Raw genomic sequence first — 22,322 nt, 5'->3', positions numbered from 1 at the left:
GCCCCAGCCTCCCAAGTGCTGGAATGACAGGCACCATGCCCAGCTCCTAAGACTTTTCTCCTTCATGATTCTGTCTTCTCAAATATCCAAGACCTACAGGAAAACTCAAAATGAATGAAAATTCCAAAAAGCCTGTTTCTGGGTCCTGGAAGAATGGGTCGGCTCATCTAGAATATAATCAGTCAAAAATGAAATTTTAGTTATGGACAGAGAGAAAAAACGAAGGCAGGTGGAAGCTGAGGACAGGGCAGAGAGTCACGTGGGTCAGAGGCAGAAATCAAAGTATGAACCAGATTGGGACAGGGTTCGGGACTAAGCCGTGTCCGTGCCTGTGGCTCAAGGCTCCCTATAAAATGACTTGTTTTAGACTTGTGGACAACTCAAAAAGCCACAGAAACTAAACAAGCCAATATATCAACCTCCACCGACCTTTCCTGTTCTTTCAAGCACAGTGGATAAATACAAACATAAAATCACAATAGAAAATGGAAGAGTGTCTTACCAAAAGCAATCTACAGATTCAATGCAATCCCTATCAAAATACCTACACAATTTTTTAAAGACCTTGAAAGATCAATTCTCAACTTCATTTGGAAAACAAAACAGAATAGCTATAACTATTCTGTACAATAAAAGATCCCCCAGATGAATCTCCATCCCTGATTTCAAACTGTACTATAGAGCAACAGTAATTAAAACAGCATGGTATTGGCATAGAAATAGGCTGATTGATCAATGGAATCAAATCAAAGACCCAGAAATAAATCCACACACATATGGACACTTGATTTTTTACAAAGAAGCCAAATCTATTCAATGGAAAAAGGATAGCATCTTCAACAAATGGTGCTGGTCTAACTGGATATCTACACGCAGAAAAATGCAATTAGACCCATATTTATCACCATGCACAAAACTCAAGTCCAAATGGATTAAAGACCTCAATATAAAACCAGAGACACTAAATCTGTTAGAAGAAACAGTGGGGAAGAGCCTTGAACTCATTGGCACAGGAGACAACTTCTTAAACAGAACACCAACAGCTCAGGCTCTAAGGTCAACAATTAATAAATGGGACCTCGTGAAACTGAAAAGCTTCTGAAAGGCAAAGGACACTGTCAACAGAACAAAATGGCAGCCTACAGACTGGGAAAAGATCTTCACCAACTCTACATCTGACAAAGGGCTAATATCCAAAATACATAAAGAACTCAAGAAATTAAACACCACCAAACCAAATAACCCAATTAAGAAATGGAGTTCAGAGCTAAACAGAGAATTCTCAATAGAGAAATACCGAATGGCTGAGAAACACTTAAAGAAATGCTCAACATCTTTAGTCATCAGAGAAATACAAATCAAAATGACTCTTATACCCATCTTATATTCCATCTTATACCCATCAGGAGGGCTGAGATCAAAAACTCAAGTGACAGCACATGGCGGGGAGGATGTGGAGAAAGAAGAACTCTCCTTCATTGCTGGTGGGAGTGTGAACTTGTACAACCACTTTGGAAATCAATCTGGCACTCAGAAAATAGGGAATAAATCTACCTCAAGACCCAACTATTCCACTTGTTCACATATACCCAAAAGACATTTGCTCAACAAGCCTTATTCATAATAGCCAGAATCCGGAAACAACCTAGATGTCCCACAATCGAGGAACAGATTAAAAAAAAAAAACACCTGTGGTACATTTACACAAAGGAATACTACTCAGATATTAAAAACAAGAAAATCTTGAAATTTGCAAGGAAATGAATGGAACTAGAAATGATCATCCTGAGTGAGACACCCCAGACCCAGGGAAACACGCATGGCATTTACTCACTTATGAGTATTAGCCCAACACAGATGTCCTCTGAGAGTCTCCACTCAGTGGGGGATTGGGACAGATGCTGGAACTTGCTACTGGACTTCATGTGAGAGTGGTGAGGAAGAATGGGCAGAGAGAAGGACTCAGAGGGTCCAGGAGCACCACGGGAAGACTATCAAGGCAGGCGGATCTGGACCCAGGGGGTCGCTGCACAAACTGCTGTACCAACCAAGGTCAATGCACGCAGTAAACCTAGACCCCCTGTCAGATCTGTCCAACTGACAGCTCATTCTCCACAGTTGTCGGGATAGCGGGGACTGCCTCTGCTATGTACTCTGGTGCCCCCAATTTAACCACTTCCCCTTGGTCGAGAGGCCTGGTGGCACTCACAGGAAGGGGCAGCAGGCCATCAGGATGAGACCTGATGGGCTGTGATCATATGGTGGGGGAGGAGGTCCCCTAGAGGTCTAGGGGAGGGGAATAGGATGAAAGAGGAAGAGGGCAAGAGGAAGATACAAGTGAGGGATAGCAGTCAGGATGTAATCTGAATAAAGTATTTTTAAAAAGAAAGAAAGGAAGGAAAGTAAATGGGATCGTGGGTAGCAGGATTATGTGGCCCCTTTGAGGGGAAAGCCAGTGAGGCCTAGGGAGAAAGATGCAAAGAAAGCAGAGAGCAGTGTTGGCAGTGGAGCGACATCGTGGCCTAGATCACTTGGAAGTCTAGTTAGAAAATAACCTCTCTCTTAGGAGAGGAGTGCCTTTAAAGCACACTTCAAAGAGCTGCTATGAAGGCATTTGGCTCAGGGTGACTGCTCCTTGGGTCAATGTTACTAGCTTTGTGCTGATATGAAAATGCCAAGTTTCCAACAAAGCCCCATGGAGGCCCAGCTGGGACCTGGGCTACACCCGAAGCACTCAGCTGAGCGATTCGCAGATGATAGATGCTATCGTCTAGGGAGGTATTAAAAGTTCTAATACTAGATGGGCGTGCTGGCATATGCCTTTAATCCCAGCACTCAGGAGGCAGAGGAAGGTGGATCTCTGAGTTTTAGGCCAGCCTGGTCTACAGAGTGAGCTTCAGAACAGTCATGGCTACACAGAGAAACCTCATGGTACAAAAAAAAATTTTTTCTTGGAGAGTGTGCCTGCTTCCTAACTTCACTTCCTCAAGATCCACCATACATGCCAATGAACCGGTCAGTGGTACATTAGTCTTCTTCTGAAACAGCAGCAAGACAAAGGAATCCATCATCAGTGCCTCCATCCTAACACTGTGGCCTCCAGTGCAGTCACACAAGAGAAGAAATGACGGTGTAGAAGAGCAATCCTCCTTCTGTTCTTTACCCACAGTGCACGTGTGCAGAAAGAGGTGAACCAGTGTGGCAGTGGACTTAGCACAACCACTGAATACAATATCGAAAGTGTATTTTCAGTGTATTAGCAGCAACATTTCAAAGATAATCACTTAAAAACACTGCTTACATTGCCGTAAAACATAGCTTTGAATTAAAAGATATATAAGGGGTCAATCCTTAAAGGAATTGTATATTCAGGAGTGAAATGTGTTCCATTCATTGATCAGGACACACAACTGTTTAAGATGTCAACCTAATATAAAAATTTGAAGCACTCTTAATTAAAGTATAAAACACTAAGAATGGTTGTAAAATGAATCTAGAAGCACAAAGAACGGCCACTATAATCTTAAAGAACAAAAGTAAGTACTTGCACTGCTATCAATATCAAATTTTCTTAAATAGGGAGATTTGTGTTATATTGGTAAAAGGATGGTCCAAAAAGATTAATAGAACAGAAAAAAATCAAGTCCAGAAACCTGTCACTTTGTTTAGGTGAATGTACCACTTCAGCTTAGGGGTGGCCTTTTCACTACATGGTGTAGGCTCAACTGCCTAACTGTGTGGGGAGAAGAACTGAGCTTTCGAACATGAGGTAAAGTGAGTCATGAGTCAAAAATGTAGTCATCCAATGAGTGAGCCTCCTGGTGATGGCTGGCTATGCACAGCCCAGCATCATCTGGGAAGAGACTCTCAATAAGGGACTTCCTGGGCCAGTTGGCCTGAGGGGCATGTCTGTGAGGATTTATTAAGTGATTTAGGAAGATCTGGTCCATTGTAGGTGCCACCAGGCCCTAGGCATGGACCCTGTGCAGTATAATTAGCTAGGCAGTGTAACTGTAGGAAGCTAGCTGAGAGCAAGCAAGCAAGGATTCCTGCAGTCTGTACTCTCTGCTTTTTGGCTGAGGATGTGATGTCACCAGCTGCTTAGAGCTCATGTGCTGTGACAGCCCAACCCTCAGTGACAGACTGTAATCTAAAACTGTCAACTCCAATATATCAGGATATTTTATCACAACAACAGAAATTAAACAAGGACAGTCTCAAATAAAATACAAGGACTATCCTCATAGTTTTGGAGAAAGCAAGGGTTTCTTAAGTGGATGGAAGTAGCACTCACTATAAAAAGAAAGATCAATAAATAGGACCTTAACAAAATCAAGAATTTCTATTTATCAAATGACAACATTAAGAGAATGATAAAGCAAACCATGGGCTGACAACATTAATTTTCACTACCTCTATCTGAAGAGGGATTTGTGTCTAGAATACATTTTAAAATGTGTACATCAATAAGGCAAGACAAACGATGTAATATTTTCAAACAAGAAAATATCCCAGACTGACATTTCACACACATACACACAAAAGGCAGCCAAGTGGACAACAGGGATAGGAAATAGTGCTCCAGATCACTACGCATAAGAAAAACAAACTTTAAAATCATAATGAAAGATGAGTTTGTGCCTGAGTGAGTCAGAGGCAGCTGACCACCTCACCTCATAGATCTACATGCAGCTTCCCCTGTGCCTCTGAAGCGACCTAAGGAGAGGCCCCAGCACTGCTTTGGGGAATCGTACACATTCCTCATCTCCACTCATCTCTCCTGTCCCTGTCTCTCTCCCTCTGGGAGCCTCCTCTTCTTTTTCACAGCCCTTCTCTCACCCTGTTTCTCCCCATTCTCCGTGGGTGACCAGTGGACCCACCACTTGCTCTCAGGGAATAGCAGGTGATGACTCCTGATCCATGATCTGAGGGCTGCCTTGTCCTGCTGTCCCTTCTGCACTGTCATCACCAGAATGCTGCGGGAAGGGCATCTTCCTGGTCCCATTCCGCCCCAATCTGAATGCATGCTCTCAATCTCCCATTTCCTTTTGCTGACAGAAACCTCGTGTCCCCTGCTCCTCTCCTGGTGGCACTTCTCCACTTAGAAGCCAAAGTTCAGCCTGGTGTTGGTATCCAAAAGTATCACCTCAACCCCCCAGTCAAGCCCCCTTTGTGAGGTCCCTGTAGCATGGCTTCCCTCCACCCCAGCACCAGCACCATGTTCACAGGCAATTTTCTGTCCTCTCTGACTGTTTTGGATTCTAAGGAGGAAGTGAACACCGAGCAAAACATTTTATCCACAGGCCTGCATCTTCTAACCCTGCCCCCCACGCTCCCCCCTCTGGGTCACTGTACACAGAGGAGGAAGGGAGCTTTCAAAAGCCAGGCAGAGGGACAGGAGGCTGCAAGCTCTGCTTCAGTGTCTTCTCTGGCAGCATCTCCTCAGGCACCCAGGCAAGGGGGACCAGCATTCCCAGGGAAGAGAGCTCAGCACGTTCTCCTTTTCCTGCACCACACTGTGTCTTACAAAGTTCCTTCATGCTCCACATGCTATCAGAAAACTCCCTCATTGGTACTGGGAAACATCCTTCTGTTTCCTTAGCAAACCAGTAGCCAAGAGAGAACAGGCCTCGCTGCTGCTACTGCCAGCATGGCAGCCTCTGCCCAGGAGGCATGCCTGGTCTCAACTGCTTGCTCTTAATCTCACCTGTCTCACACGGGCTGTTCAGCCTGGCCCACCAGCCCCCTATGTCTGCTTGGAGATGTGATCATTTGAGTCCCAGCTCTGAGGAGGGAGGGAGGGAGAGAGGGAGGGAGAGAGAGAGGGACGGAGGGAGGGGGGAGAATGTGGCACAAACCTGAGATCCTAGTGTGCAAATGGGACTTAGCTCACATCCCAGAGCAATCCTTTATCTATTTTAGCCATCATTCCCTTGCTGAAGGGCCCTGTAGGTTTTACATCCCAACCCACCCATCCAGCTGCTGCCTCCACCTCACATAGGCCCCTGAAACTGCTAGCAAAGGCTTTGAAAGGCACACCTTCAACACCTACCACCATCCCTCTGACTGGTGGTAGAAATGATACAGGTGTGAATGGTGAGTGTGAGCACACATGTGCGTACACACACACACACACACACACACACACACACACACACACACACCTATCTTCCCATTGAAAAACAATGTGTCCTCAGCCATGCCCAAATGCCATTGGCCTGTATAGCTCTACATACAAGCCATTTCCTTGACAAACCAAAGCAGCTTGCAGGATAGTGTCCCTTGGTGTGGAAGCCCAGGCAGAGCTCTGGATATTCGTGCCAAAGAGGCAAGAGAGCTTTTGGAAAGGATGTCAGTCAGAGCTGGCTATGAACTTGGAGTCAACAAGCAGAGGTAAAGAAAAAAAACTCTCCATTAAGCTAGCCCAGCAGAAGCAGAGGCCTCACAGGAGAATGCGCTGTACAAGGGGACACAGTGTGTGTAGCACAAGCATGCAGAAGGTCATCACTCCAAATTTACCTCAGATGAGCTCAGAGGGGAGCAAGGTTACATGTGGAGCTGGGCAGCATCTCCAGCTCTGAATACAGAAGGCAGTGAGGGTCAGAGAGCATGCTCAGTAATTACCTGGGAGACAGGAGGGTGTCTATGCCCAGAAGTTACAGAGCGGGACCAGCTGCTCAGCCTCCTCAACCCACATGGTGTAAGAAAAGAAAGAACTCACTCTTACAAGGTGACCTTTGACCTCCACATGTGCATTGTGGTACATGCATATGCTCACTCTAGCATACATGATTGATTAGCTAATTAACTGTAAAAGATGCATAGCTGATCTTCTGGGGAAGCCTCGGGGATAGAAGTTAGGGACATAGTAGAGACGTAGCAAGATCTGTCGGCACCTTTCACCTAGAGGGTGACACTCCTGTAAGAAACACTAGTTGACCTGAATTTTAAACACTGCCCCCACGTACATCACAGGTCCTAACTGCTGGTTCTAGACCGCAGAGCCCAGTAGTCACAGTAGTTCCAAGAAAAGACCTTCTTGGGCAGCCTCAAAGGGCTGACAGTGGAGCTCTTGTCCACCAGGGGCCGCTGTTGCACAGCACATGGTGTCCCACAGAGCCCCCATCTGAATCACTTTGGTCTCCAGACTGCCTGACAGCTCTCATCCGTGTGTAAATCCAGGCTGGAACTGATTGGCAAGGAGAGTGCTGCTCCTAGCCAGCACTCTTGGGACAGTATTGGCCCACCATGTCGGTGGAATGCTAGTAAAAAAGCAAGCGAGGAGATACACGGTGGCGAGGGGTGGGGGTGGGGCAGGGGGGCCAGAGGGCGGAGGGCGGGGGGTTCTCGGAGTTTGAGTCCGCCTTTTCAAGCCATAATCCTCTCTGTTCCTGCCACACTGGAAGCTAGACTGTAAGAAAAAGAAATGATCCACACCCCTTAACAGAAGACTGGGCCACAGAGCCTCCTCTGTCCTGCCCAGGTCCAAGCCTCTCCCTTGCCCCCTCAAAGCCCACTTCTTCCTGTCCTGGGCCTCTGCCTAGGCCTCCCCGTCTCCATCTTCCGCGCACTCCAGAGCTTGACTGATGAGCTGCTGCTCACACGATAAGCAGCAGTTTCCATTCCCACGCCCCCAGAGATTTTCTAGTTGGCCTTGAAATTGAGCGCATCTACCTTTCCCTGCTCTTCCTTAATTTCTTTATCGATCTTCATTAAACTCTCCCTTTGGCTCCAGGACACAGTGAACTAACTCCTTATTTCACACACACACACACACACACACACACACACACACACACACACACACACACGGAGGTGGAGGGGAAGAAATAAAAGAATGTTCTTTTGAAGGCAAGACTGCCTCTTGTCTAAGGCTTGAGGAGCCATTTCTAGAGCTGTCTAGACAAGCGGCTAAAGTTGTCTGAGCCCTGGGCAGGGAACGTCTCAACCCTCTCATGGTCTCAGACCTGCAAGTTTCTCTTCCACAGGTGTGCAACGCCTCATCTGGGCCATGTGATCAGTTCTGCTGTTCTTCTTTGGTCGCATTCTTTGATGCAGCAGCACCTGGCCCTCACTTTAGTCACACCTAGAACTCCACTAGAGCCGTTGCAAAACCCTCAGCACCCAGTCTCTTTGGGGGACAAAGCAGAGTCTCCCTAGACTACTCTGTGGAGACAAACAAGCTAGACACAGGCAGGATATGTCCCCCACCCAGGTCCCAACTGGAGACCCACCGAATTGTTACCCTCTGACAAAGGAGCTACCACTGTATTGCATGGAAGACAAAGGCAAAAGCCAGAGGCTCCTTGGGACGCTCTCGTCCTCTCCAAACACTGCAGTTCTTGGCAATGCCAGTCTGTGGTGCCAGTGTTTCAGGAAAGAGGCTCTGATCTGTCCATCTCAACAGAGCTGGGAGTGTCTGCTCTCACTGTGCTGTGCGGCTTCGAGGCCCTGGCTCTATCCTGGGTTGTCTTGCTCCACTCACTTCCTAAATGTTGTCCTGAGAACACTGCCATCTCTCCAGGCTCCCCTCATTTGCTGAGCATGGAGCTTCTTAGAGACACAAAGCCCCACAGACCAATGGCCGCCTCAGGGTCCTCTGGCTCTCCTAAGACTGCTTTCCCAGTCTCCCTCCAACTGCCTCTAGACACCCACTGCAGGGCACCAAGTCCATGCTGGCTCTCTGGTTCTCTCTCACCAGGAACTCTGAAAGAAGGAAACTTCCTATGAGGTCACAGGCCAGCCTCCCACCTCTATCTGTACTCCCGGGCTCTCCATGCTTGGCCTTGGGAGCAAGCTAACTTCCATCTCCCCTAAGCCTAGCACAGTCCAGTTAGTGAGACAAGGCTGTCTGCCAGGGACCAGGAAAAGCATGCCTGACTTCTAGAAGTGGACTGACCCTGAGTACCAAACCCATGTGGAGCCTGTGGCTGAGCTGAACTAGGTCTCTACAGGGAAGACCCCTTAAGCATTGCTGAAGAGACCTGTAGGTGTCTCTGCCCCCTGCCCTGACCAACACCTTGAGTCTAGCTCCAAGGAAGCCATTCCCTTGTGGACCCCATCTCAAAAGGACCAGATCTTTCCAAGGTGGCAGAGAGAAAGACCATAGGGTTTGGAACCAAGGGTTGGAAAAAGGAGGCATGTATTAGCGTCCGAGTTCCACATGCCCACCCTTTGGAGAAAGGGCTCAGAACCTCAGTTTCCTTATCTGTAAAATGCACAGGGGAAGACTGGTGCTCCAGCCCCATCCAGCTACTCCAAACTAGACCTCACCACCTCCTCTCTCATGATAGCTCTCCCTCTGCTTGCCAGACCACTTCCTCCTACAGACGGTCACTTCCCAGAGTCCAGTCTCACCTAAAGCCCTTGTCATTAACACCGCCCTATCCACAATCATGGAAACTGTGATTCAGCCCCACTGTGCACTAAGCTGCACATGTGTGACAGTCCTGTGAGATTCTAAATGTGCCCATTTATCAGGAGAGTGTATCCCAGAGGCTCAGGAAGTTACCCCGAGTAACTTGTGAGTCCTCCAAGCTTCAGGTTTAAACCCAGGACAGCCTGCTTCTCAAAGTGCACTGGGTGTCAGATGCACTGGAGAGACGGCTCCCAACTGACACATGATAAAAGAATGAGTCTGTAAGGTGAGTGATGGACACCACGAGTAAGCAGGCTTAGAAGGGGTGACTGACAGCCGGAAGGAGAAAGAAGCAGTATGCTACTTAAAGCAGGTGACCGGATGAGACCAGGACATTATCAGCACCTTAGCTTTAGAGGGGAAGAATGCCAATTTATCCTTTGGAGGTGGGGGCCAGGTGACCTGATTTAAGTCACAGGGACATTTTTAGTGTTCTCACAGTATTCATGAAGCAGGCAAGGCAGAGATGCTGAGTGGCTTTGGAACCAAGGCTTAAATCCTACCTCTAACACTTGCTAATGATGTGGTTTTTGATAAGTCACAAAATCTTTCTGAGATGCTGGCTCCTTGTCTTTAAGATGGAGATGTTTATAGTGCTCAGCTCATAAGTCACTGGTGCGATACTGGAGGCACACGTGCACTGGAGTGGCCCGGGCCCAGTACACATTGAGCCTCATTGATTAGCATCCCTTTTCCTCTTCAGAAAGTAGCATGTGCTGATCAGCCAACCCAGCCCTGGAAAAGATGAGTCCTAGCTTTTTTGAGCAGCATCAGCTGGGGGCAATGAGCTGCCTCTAGGCATTGCAGCTAAAAGTTCCAGCTCAAAGCATGATAGCGCTGGCATGTCTCTTCCTTGGCTTCTTCCCGCTGCCCTGAAAGGTCACTAAAGCCAAGCACCCGGCTTGACCGTCTGATCATATCATCCCCCAATTATTCCTCTATGGTCCCTGCCAGGCCCCACTACGCCAGAATGAAAGGGAATGGGAAACAAACCTCATTTGGCCATTTGGTCACTATGCAGGAAAGACGTGTAGGAGCTGGGGGTGGGGGTGGATTATTCATCACTTAGGCTTAGCCATTCCTTTCATTGAGTTTGTCTGTCTCGTCACCATGCAAGCAAGCACGCATATACACACTATGCTTACACACTCAGACAATGCGCTGGAAAGCAGAGAAATGATACCTGGTTTAGTCTCAGAATCTAGGGTTTGGCTTGAGCTCGCCCAGAGCCGTAGCTGTAAGTCCTTAAGCAAGTAGCAGCTTCCAGCCTCCAAGCCCATTTGCCCATGGAGTAGCAGGACCCAGGCGTGGATGCCATTAACCTCAACCTCCAATCGAGGGCTCTCGGCACACCAATAAGTAGGAAAGCTTCCAGCCCAGCGTGCAAGCACTGGCTTCCCTGCTCTCGTTGCTGTGAGGCCTTACACAGATGGCTCCCCCTTTCGGAGACACAGGCTTGGGGGCTGCAGGAGAAGCAGACTCGCTATTCGTCCTGTGCCTCAGCTAAGAGCACTTGTTACTCCTCTACCTGCTCGCAGGAATGACTTTGGGAAGAGGCAGGGTGGGGAGGCAGGAGCCTGCTTGCCTAAGATCCAGACCTAAGCAAAGAAAGCAGGGCCACCTGGGTAGCTGGGAGGAGGCTATGGGATGTCGGGGTGATGGGAAAAGAGCTGTTCTTCATCCAGACTCTCTTGGGAACAGATGCAGAGCACCCCAAACCCCACAGTCACCACAGCTGTCCTGAGACGCATTGGGCCTCAAGCCACAAGAATGCTCACCAAGCGAACATTCGGGAAACCCCCAGATATCACCTCAGCCTCCATAGTTCTGCAGGCTAGTATCCATAGGCCCAGACCCACAGCCTGAGCTGGGGTAGAGAGCGGCTGAGGTTGGATGGATTGCCCCAGGTTGGGCTGACATAGAAGTATCTAGGGCCTCCGGAGCACCAGACTCCTCCCTTGACCTCACACTCCCCTGTGGTCCAGCAAGTCCTTGCATCAGGTCCAGTTGCCCTGGCCAAGCTGAGCAGCCCGTCATGGAGTGGAGCCCTCCCTGCTTACATGGGTGTCCATGGTGGTTCGTCTTGATTGTCTGTCAACTTGACTGAATAGGGTAGCAGCTAGGAAGTTAGTAAAGTACAACTCTGGGTGTGTCTGTAAGGGAGTTTCCAGAGATGACCGACACATGGAATTGGTGGGGCAGACCTCAATGTGTGTAGTGCAATTCCATGGGCCACGGCCCAGAGGGCAAGAAAGCAAAAGCCAGTGTGCTCTCTCTCTCTCTCTCTCTCTCTCTCTCTCTCTCTCTCTCTCTCTCTCTCTCTCTCTCTCTGTGTGTGTGTGTGTGTGTGTGTGTGTGTGTCTGTCTGTCTGTCTCTGTCTGTCTGTCTGTCTATCTGTCTGTCTCTCTGTATCTCTCTTTCTCCATATCTGCATATTAATATATCTGTCTCTCTCATCTAATATATATATCTCACTCCCTATATATACACGTATGTATGTATGTATGTCTCCCTGTCTCTGTCTCTCTGTCTCTGTCTCTCTCCCCCTTCATGGCTACCATAACATAACAAATAATGAAATAACCACCCTTCTCCATCTCCTCCAGCACTATGATGTACTGCCTTACCTCAGGCCCATTAACTTTGGACTGAAACTATGAACCAAATTAAATCCTTTTCCCTTCAAGCTGATCTTCTCGGGTATTTTATCACAAAGATGGAAAACCAACCAACAAAGATGGAAAACCAACCAGCAATATACCCAATAGCATCTTGCTCTCACCACGACCGTCCACTTCCTCTGGCACCTGCTGTGATATGAACCAACCATCCCCAAACTTTCAAACCACTCTCCACCTGCCTTCCGGCTAAGGGCTTGTTTGTCTCACATACTAGACTCTCTTGGTCAGTCACGCAACCCAGAAAATGCTTTGTGTCCCTTTAGATTGTCATTCCCGATTATACCGCTGAGCCAGTTTCCACTTCATTCCATCAAACCCACAGTCGCATGTCTAACAGTCCCATCTGAAAAGTGCCTCGCAGAAGAAGGGCGTTAGGGTGAACTTGCCTTAGGAAGAGGACCAAACGGCCACCGCCAGGCTCCCCACCCCAGCTGGCTCAGAGACTTCAGCCCCTGAGTCAGCTGCCTTTACCTTCTCCAGTTGATGGACGCCCTCTTCTACACAGCAGATAGAGGCCAGTGTGCGGAGCGCCTGTGGGTACAAACACCGGAAGCTGTCCTGCCGGCAGACCTTAAAGAGGGCTACAACGCCACCTTCCTGTGGAGAAGAGGACAACGATATTACCTCACAGTCTTCCCTGGATTGGCCTGAGGATAACTGACAGCCCTGGTTTGGCAGGCATGTTTAGGTTGGTCCTCACACATACCGCCCCTGGCGGTCCAAATTGGAAGTAAGGTACAGGGGCTAGCAATAGGAACTTCTGTAGGGTTGAGGATCCAGACCCCTCGGCTCGGCCCCCAGAAGAGCTGACTGGAAGTCACCAGGTCGGGTCCAGAGTCTAGAATTCAGAGCCCATTTCCACTCTCTTGGCTGCCATGCTTCTCCTTGCTCTTTGCCCTGTTGTGGAAGGCAGGCAGAAGAGGGAGGAGCTTTATAGCAAGTCTGTTATTCTTTCCCGCTGTACGGTGGAAAAACAAGCCACTATGGGGAAAGCCATCCACCCAGGTCCACAGTCCTCCTACTCCCGCTTATAGAAGAAAACGAGTGCTTTGGGGACACTCGTGCAGCCCTTGGTAGGAACTGCTGATGGACTCGTCTTCCTCTCATTGTGTGGAGACTGCCTTATAGTGTGCATCCCAGAGGGGCTCATATGGGCATAAGACGTATTCTGTAATCACCGCTGCAGCCCTCCGTGTACAGAGTGGTCAGTCGCACCAGCAAGCCAGGATAAATAAACTAAGCAGAATGTTAGAGGGTGGTAAGTTTAGTAAAATACTATGCCCTGTCAGGTTTTTTAAAAATATACTTACTATGTACCAGGCTCTTTTCACATTTGGGGGATGCAGCCATGACTGGCTGAAAGGATAATGGACAAGCTGGCTCAGAGCAGACAAGGACCATTGCAGCCCAGCATGGCTGCCCTGAAAAAACTTCAGACCTTCCTCCTGTCCCCTCCAAACAGAGGCTCAGGGGCCCTACTTGCTCTAAGAGTTTTGCTTCTGACCACTGTAGGGATCAAAACGAAGGCATCCAAATGCTAATTCAGGATGGTTTATACTCAGCTAATATTGATTATAAGCCTTTATATCCCTACCTCCTCCTGGGGTGGTTGCTTTGCTGGGGAAGAAGAGGTAGGAAAATGCATTCGTGCATTCAAAATAGTGGTTTATTACATGCCAGACGCTGCCTTGGTCCCAGTCCATACTGGACTCATGGTTTGGCAGAGAAGGCAGACAGTTCTAAAATCAGGAACAAAGCTGGGAAGGGATGTAGTGAGAAGAAGGCAGGCGCAGGGCAGGGGTGCAATAAGAAGGCAGGCGCGGGGCAGGGATGCAGTGGGAAGGCAGGCGCGGGGCAGGGGTGCAGTGGGAAGGCAGGCATGGGGCAGGGATGCAGTGGGAAGGCAGGCGCGGGGCAGGGTTCCTGGAGCACAGAGCGGGAACCCCTCAATCTGGAAACGGTTTGTGGAGTGACAGGTCAGAACCTCTCTGCTTTTAAATACATGTCACTATTACAGCGAAACTGTGCCTCTCATGAGAAAAGATGCCTACCCCTCAAATTTTTTGATCTGTGACCCTTTGTCCTGCTTTCTTATTTTCTTAGAGGACATCTGCAAGTTCCACATGAGGACCCTAATTAGACAGTTAACAAAGCACAGCCGAGTTACACAAACACAAAACACCAGGAGTTTCAAGCTGTTTTCCGCCAGCCTTATTGGCTGTCAATAGTCTCCCTCCCTCAATATAAAATATATTCGGATAGATGTTTATATCTGGGTGTTGTAATATTTACTCATCTAAGTAGTATAGATGCCACTTTATTAGATGTACCAATTGGTGACTAACATATAGTTATGCTGGGAGCAGACCATGAGGAAATGGTGCCATAGGATCTATGGCTAGGGAAGCCCACAGACCCAGGGATGAACCCACTACCTGCTGTTTTGATGCATGGACAGACTCTCTCGAGCTTCCTTCTGATGAGCATTTTCCTACCCAGAGGCAGCTCCTGGTCCACATCAGAGAAGCCTCTTTGTGTAGTGGATACAGAACCTGTCTATGTGCAAAGACTGTTCCTGTGGAGTGCTCAGCCTCAAACGGAATACACCACACCCCTTCCTCAAGCCTCTAGGATCACTGTGCTCATAGCTCATAGCAGCTATGGGTGTCTGTGTAAGGCCTATGTAAGATCAGGCTAGTCAGGCTCCCACCCCTAACTGAGGAGCTAGGACAGCGGGTGGTTCTGGGGAGGGAGAGTCAGTCTTCCTGAAAGGTGTGGCTCCTGATAGGTACACACTCCAGTGGATGGCGCCATGCTCAGAGGTATATGGGAAGCACAGATTGGTTACGTTAAAAAAAAAAAAAGAAAAGAAAAGAAAGGGCATCAAGTTGAGAAGGGGTTGTAGATGTCTTGAAAGAGCTAGTGGTTGGAGGTAAATGTGATCAAAGTAATTGTGTTGTATTGTGAAATTCTCAAAAAATTAGTAAAATTATTGGGGTTTGGAAGGTTTGCTCTCCTCCTGCTCCTCCTCCTCCTCCTTTTTCCTTAAGGAACCCAAGACCAATGCCAGGAAGGCTGTGGCAGCCTCCTTTGTCTCAGAAAGCACTTAGGCCAGCAAATCTATCTGAGCTCTGCATTTGCATTGGACCCTCATGTCTTTTCCCAAACCTGTGGGGAAAAATAACCTCCTTATCATTTTTAGTCATAGAGAGAAAAAAGTCCTAGATCCTTGCTAAGGGGATTTAGGCCTCAATCCTGGCTCCACATCTGGTTAGTCTGAGCTAAAAGGCTCTGCAAAAGTTTAGCAGGAAGAGTAGCTGGGGCAGTGTGTGGAAGGGCATGGTGCTAGCTCTCGGGGCAGTGGCGTGGGAGTTAGGCTGTGAGAGGCTTCCTGACCAGAAGATGGCCTTGTCTCCTCATGAAATGTGTGTGAAGGCCATGTGAAAAGGGGAAGCGGGAAGGAGAGCTTCCCAGGAGTTTGGATGGATTGTCTCATGGACAGTCTTAGAGCCCCCACCCAGGACCTGAGAGCAGTGCTTATTCTGGGGCAACACTAGGATCAACTGAGCTAGCAGATCCCATCACACTCTTGGCTTAGGCTTGTTTAATTTTATAGAAAGCTCTGGGCGGTAAGCCCAGATGCATAACAGTATGAATTATTCAGACAGCTCGGGATGAGCTGTCATAACGCTGGCAGGGGCCACTCCAGGGTGTGCAGGCTGGCGATGGGAGGAGTCACAGAGGAGCTGGGTGACTGTGACGCAGCACAGGAGAGGCTGTGTCCTCTGCTTGGGGAGGGGAGAGGGCTGCCACCATCAGCATGGGAGGGCTGGGCTCATTCATGGGTATCCGGATCCAGATATACTGAGAGGACAGGCCCCCTAGATCCCAACTAGAAGCAGCTTAGACAGATGGATGACCCAGAGGTCACAGTGCGGTCCAGAAGTGCATGAAGAACACCGCTGGGGAAACTTGCACATTGGTCCCAATGTTGAGTTCTTTATTGTGTCTTAGGTAGGATCTTTTTTTTAAGCTATTTTTTAATTTTTTAAATTCAGATTCATTTATTTACTTTTTATTATGGATGCAGTATTCTGCCTGCAGGCCAGAAGAGGGCACCAGATCTCATTATAGATGGTTGTGAGCCACCATGTGGTTGCTGGGAATTGAACTCAGGACCTTTGGAAGAGCAGCCAGTGCCCTTAACCTCTGAGCCATCTCTCCAGCCTCCAGGTAGGATCTTTTCAACACTGGACTCTCACATGGTGCTTCTGTCACTGGAACTCATCTTGCCTTCTTCAGGACTGAGGAGATGGGGAGCAGCACCGCATCCTCTTGCAGTTCTGCATCCTTTCCCTGCTTCTACCCTCAGGCTGCTCCATCCCAAGGACCAGACACAAGAAGGTTGAGATGAAGGCTGGCATCAGGAGACTTGCTTAAAAGCCCAGCTCTATGTGAACTTCTGAACTTGTAACTCCAGACAAGCCCTGACTGCCTGAAAAACCTGCTTCCTCCCTTTAAAGGTGTGAGTTGCAGGGTCTGGGAAGATGGCTCAGTGGGCAAAGCCCTTGGTGCTCAACTGTGAGGTCTAGGGTTCAGATCCTCAGCACCCAGATAGATGTCAGGGAGGTTTGGCAACCTTCCTATCATTGCAGCACACAGAGGTAAAGACAAGGGGTTCCCAGCACAAGCTGGCCTGCTAGATTAGCCAGGTCAGTGAGTTCTGAATTGAGAACCCTGCTTCCATGTACAAAATGGGAGACAATCAAGGAAGATAGGCAACACCAGCCTCAGGCCTTCTAATACATGCATCTGCATGTGTTGCACACACATGTGAGCATACACACATGCATACACACATACACACCCCTAGTTCACATATACACAGAAAGAATGTAGGAACTGTAACTCAACACATCTAAGGATGGCTGGTCCATCAGAAGAGATACCAAGCGGGAAGCACAGCACAGTGCTTGGGTCGCTGATGAAAGACATGGGACTAGGACAGGGAAAGAAGGCTGTGAGGAGAGAGAGAGAGAAACATAAAAGGGAGATGAGAAGGCCACAGTCTTGGGAGAAGTTTGTGTCGCCTTGAATGCTGAGCAGCCTAGCTCAAATTCAATCAGCTTCGACGTCTCAGCTCTCCTCCTGCGCAGTGGGAGTGGATGCTGTCTTCTCCACTGGACTTTGAGTCGGTTTAAACAAGCACTCAGAACATTATCATGCGCATAGTAAGTGCTATAGAAGTGCCACTTGCTGTTTTTATACGGATGCTATCATCATTGTGGTTGTTGTCATTGTCATCGTCATCATCATCATCCTCATCATCATCATTACAGTGACCAGTTCCATGTCTCTCCAGCTCCCACCAAGGCCTCGCAGTCCTGGCATTCACCAGGCTCACACACAGGGAAAGTTAATCATTCATTGTGTAGTTACACCAGGAGCCAAAAAAGAAGAGACGATGATGGACAGAGATGGAGTTCTTGGAACAGGGACTTTGCCTTGTCAGGGAAAGACTCTAAGTTTAAAGCGATTAAGCTGGTGAAATGCGGAAAACATGGGCTCCAGAGGAAGGAACTTCTGGCTTCAAGTATGGACTGGACAAGGTGCTCAACCACTGTGAGTCCTACAGCCTTTGTGTGTGCCAGGTCACTGATGCTCATCTCAGAGGATGTGTGTGGGCCAAACACTATATGCAAAGAGTACCAGCCTGCAGCCTCTGTGTGTGTGTGTGTGTGTGTGTGTGTGTGTGTGTGTGTGTGTGTGTGTGTGTGTGTATGTGTGTGTGTGTGTGTGTGTGTGTATGTGTGTGTATTGTTATTATTATTCAACTAAGCTTCCCTTAGAGAGGCTGTAGCAGGGTGTGGCTCAACGCATCAAGAATTCGAAGCATTTGAAACTTCTAGCCATAGCTGTTAACCCAGGCTGCATTTGGGGAACTGGGGTTGTGTGGGTAGCTGTTGGGGGGGGGGGGGCGGTGAAGAGTGGGAGAAGTAAGGAAATGGAGGAAACAGGGCCCAAATGAAGAGAGCAGCTCCCGTGGGCACCTGCTCAGACCAGAGTTCAACAAAAACAAAAGCTGCAGGCTTACTTTTCCACCCTCAAGGCCAGACACAGTGGTAGATTAGAGAAGTCTCTTAAAATCCCACAGTTGACCAAGGTAGGCTGATGAGCCCAGGGCCTGGCCAGCCTCCTGCCAGGAGCTAACAGGAGGATGAGGAGAACTGCCTGTGCTCCTTACCCAGGCCTTTCCTCTGCCTTCTACCATTGGGCATCTTGGAATCAACGTTACCCCAGGGTAGGTCCAAGGCCTTTGAGGAGACTAACTAACGGGAAGGTAAACACTACCGCTGGCTTAGATTCAAGCTCACATCTGTTGTCTGTTTCCATGAAAGAGGAACATGGGGGCAGACAGGCAGGCGCTGTCTACATGAGCGCCACACAGAAAGGAGGTTTTGAGTACCTGGACCAGCCAAGATCTGCCCCACTTGTTTTCTAACAGAAAAATGTTCTTTGTTCCAAAAGAAATTCAGCTATATCTGTGGGAATTTAATCACCAAATAGGATTTGAGAGGCTGAAGAATTTCTTTGTTCTGCATGGTATCATATGACCTCTGCAGGTCAAGACTCTCCACCAAGCTGAATGATGGAGTCACAGAATCCTTCCCTGTTTCCTTTGCCCTAATACTACCATATGCATTCACGTAGAATCTCAACTAAAGCCTCCTAAGGAGAGTAGTGGTCTGCAAGGGATTAGAAATCGCCTGGGAAACAAACCTATCTACCCTCCCACGGCCAATTAAAACGGAATCAGAAATCGTTTAAAATTCCGCTATGATTCTCATGGGCTTCCGGCCTTGAGAACTCTGAGTCATACTCTGGCCTAAGGTTTGAGTCAGGAGTCACCCACCACCGTGGACCTTGAGCCACGAACTCTGAACCAGACCTCTTGGTTCTAGTGCTGAGAGAGTCATTTATTAGCTACATGACTTTGGACAAGCTCCTCAGGCCATATATCGGTTATAAATGGGGACCACACAGTGCCAGCTACATAGGCTGTTCTCAGGTTTTAAAAGAAACAAGTTATGCAGGACACAAGTAGGAGTGACGTAATGTCAGCTATTGTCATTAAATCCAGTTCTCTTGTCCCCTGGCTGGAGCTGACAAAGCTTTACCCCACTCTCAGTTCCTTAAGGGCTTTGGTCAGTAACTCAGAGGTTTACTGTCCTTCAGAGCTTGCTGAAAGGAAGGGTCACAAGCATCATTCAGAGCTGCAGTAACTTGGTGGTGGTACTAAAGTATCTGGTGCTCCCAAACTCTCTGAAGGATTGCAACGCAGATAGAGGACTGAGGCTCACTTGCCTGGATCCTCTTCCTGTGGCTGGCACCTTGAACTATGGAAGACAGAACTGATTTCCACTTATGTCATTATTTCTCAGATGAAAAAAGAAGAATGCAACAAACCCAACCTTGGTCCTACAGCCTGAAAGCTTTGGCGGCCACAGTCAAGAGCAGGTTAACTGGGAAGTTAGTGATTTACACCTCTGTCCATTTTTATGTCATCTCACTCCCATGTATTGCTGGAGTGTTATGGGCATTTTGAGGATCCAACCAAGAAGTTTAGAATGGGGTTCAGAAAGAGCCCTTGATAACACATGTGTCTGACAAAATGGAGTTCATGTTTATAGACACATTCTCCTGAAAACACTGCTGCTAATTATTATGTGGCAGAAGGAACAGCAAGAGGTATTAAGAGGTGTGGATGGAGCTTACCATACAGATAAGACTATATTTTAAAGCTTTCCTTTTAACTAGGCTTAAGACACTACATTTCTTACATCTGTAATGAAGTGAGGTCATACAAAAATCAGCTCTTATGGATTTATTTATTTATGGCATTACTGCTGTATGCCAGATAGTCTTTGTACTACTAAATCTTCCTGAAAACACCAGAGACAGCATATTGTCAAGAAGGCGTGTGTGGAATGCGAAGGAATGTTGACACTGACAACAGGTGCCTCATCAGAAAGATGGCAGAAGTACCGTGGGCTTATCTGCAATGGTTAATCTTGGCTGTCAGCTTAGGAATCTACTAAGAAACATACCTGTGAGGGATGTTTGATTAGGCTAACTGAAGTGGACAGTCTCGCCCTAAATGTGGGTAGTATCTGCTAGCAGTGGTCTGAGGAGTCAGGAGGAAAACTTTAGCTTTTTGCCTGCTTGCATTTGCATCTTGCTGGCAAGTTCATCTACTCTACTGGCAAGTTCATCTACTCTGCTTACAAGTTCAGCCACTCATCCACTTTGTTGTTGCTGCTGCCTTTACCACATCCTCTGCTGATGTTGGAAACCAGCTTATTCGGCCATCTAATGTGGTTTAAAGGCCAGCAGCTTTCCAGGAATGTTCCAGGCTTTCAGCACCAGGCTAGTACTGCTAGAGTGTGGACTGAGAAGCTACTGGCTCTCAGTCTCTCCACTGTGAAGGTAGCCAGCCATTGCTGGACTACCCAGACTGTGCAGTGTTATATGCTCCTTTAGGGAACCCCAACTACTATATCTTTTTGGGTTAACTGTGTCAAGTGGGAAGTGAAGTCATGGGACCTAGGAAACATCAAAAAAAAAAAGTAACTCTTCCAAGGTCACACAGCAAGCTAGTGCTGTGGCCAAGACAAATCTGAGCCAGCTGTGCCCACCCACCCCATAAGCAGGTCTTCCTCTTGCTTTCTGCAGACCTGCTCTCTGGCCCCCCAGCCCATACCTTGGCTATGATGCGGCACAAAGGAGCCCCCTCCTGGGTCAGGCTGAACAGGTTCCCTGTGGTAGACTCCATGATGTAGATATTGTCTGAGGTATCGATTTTTCTCACAAGTGCCTAAAAGGAGAGAAAAGTCAGCTGGTTAACTCACTTCCACCTGCCCCCTGTTCCTCTTCCTCAATGGAATACCAGAGGCCCCATGCTTCTAACAGCCTCTGTGGACTCTACAGTCCTGTTTCATCTACGTGAGGGAGCAATACGACCCTAGCTGTAAGTGAGGTCTGAGCTCCATCGCAAAGATGCAGAGATGGTGAGTCCTTTCGGATCAATAGTGCTTGAGGGTGAATAAGCTGTTATAGATCACTGAAGGCCTAGGCAAATTCCACTCGGTAGTGCACAGTGAGAACAGAAACCACAGGTGCAACACACTAGCATCGATGTGACAACAATGGGGTGCCCATGGCTGTGGCCAAAGAATCTGCTCGTTTTTTCACTGCTGCTAGACAAGGATGAACTCCTGCTGGTGGTGGGTCCAAGGGTTGAGACCAGCGCTCTCCAGCAGCATCCCACTGGCCAGGAGATATTTGCACTGGAAATAGAACCATGCTGCCAGAATTCTACTGACAGGTAGGTAACTCCACGAGGAATGAATGCCATACTGACCCAGGATAAAACACTCTAGTGTGTGTGGAGAAGGTTGCATAGAGAAGCACAAAATTAAGGAAGAGCCAGGAAAGCCATTAACAAATAAGATATGAAGATTATTCCTAGAAGAGTTTAGCAAATTTCTGGGGGCAGGCAGGGAGGGTGAAGCCTTACAGATTGAAATCACTTCATAATCAGCCATTAGCTTTGGCACATGTGACTCCTTATTGATTATCTTCTATCCTTACCTACTAAGAAATGCAGCTGTTCCTGTTTCCCTGGAATATGTGGATATGGAGACCTGCCTTCCTGGGCCTCCTAAGAGAAGACAAAATCTGAAATATATGGGTGTAAATTTCAGGTATTCTTTCCGTGGCTCTCTGTGTGAACATAGGCATATGTGTTCATGCAAATGTATGCACATGTGTATGTGCATATGAATATGTGTGTGCATGCAAGTGTGACATGTGTATATGTCTGTGTGCTCATGTTTGCATGTATATTCAGATATGTGTACATGCATGTATCTGCATTGTTTGTGCACATGTGTGTATGCATGAATGCATATATGTTTATGAAATTGTATGTGCATGCATAAATGTGTGTGCATGTGTGTATCCATGGATATGTGCATTTGTGCTTGTATGAATGAATGCACATATGTATGTATACATGTATGTGCACATGTGTGAGTGAATGCATGTATGCATGAATGTGCACATGTGTGTATGCATGTGTATGTCTGTATCTCTCCATCTAATATTTTGATACAAGGTCTCCCACTGAACCCAAAGCTCTCCAAGTTAGTCAGTGAGCTCA

The 22,322-nt window shown here is 47.9% G+C and overlaps 1 protein-coding gene across 3 annotated transcripts in view; it reads right to left on the bottom strand.

Moving 5' to 3' along the window:
• INSC (INSC spindle orientation adaptor protein) overlaps positions 1-22,322 on the bottom strand; it is a 110,438-nt gene that overhangs the window by 26,311 nt on the left and 61,805 nt on the right. For all 3 annotated transcript variants that reach the window (XM_084772018.1, XM_084772017.1, XM_084772019.1), the window contains exons 6-7: positions 20,862-20,975; positions 12,572-12,697 (exon numbers count right to left, since the gene is read on the bottom strand). In XM_084772018.1, the coding sequence (XP_084628144.1) occupies positions 12,572-12,697; positions 20,862-20,975 (240 nt within the window). The remainder of the gene's footprint in view (positions 1-12,571; positions 12,698-20,861; positions 20,976-22,322) is intronic.

This window comes from Acomys minous, assembly GCF_964271855.1.
Source record: "Acomys minous genome assembly, chromosome: 2".
Lineage (NCBI taxonomy): Eukaryota > Metazoa > Chordata > Mammalia > Rodentia > Muridae > Acomys > Acomys minous.
This window is presented reverse-complemented; position numbering and strand designations above follow the sequence as displayed.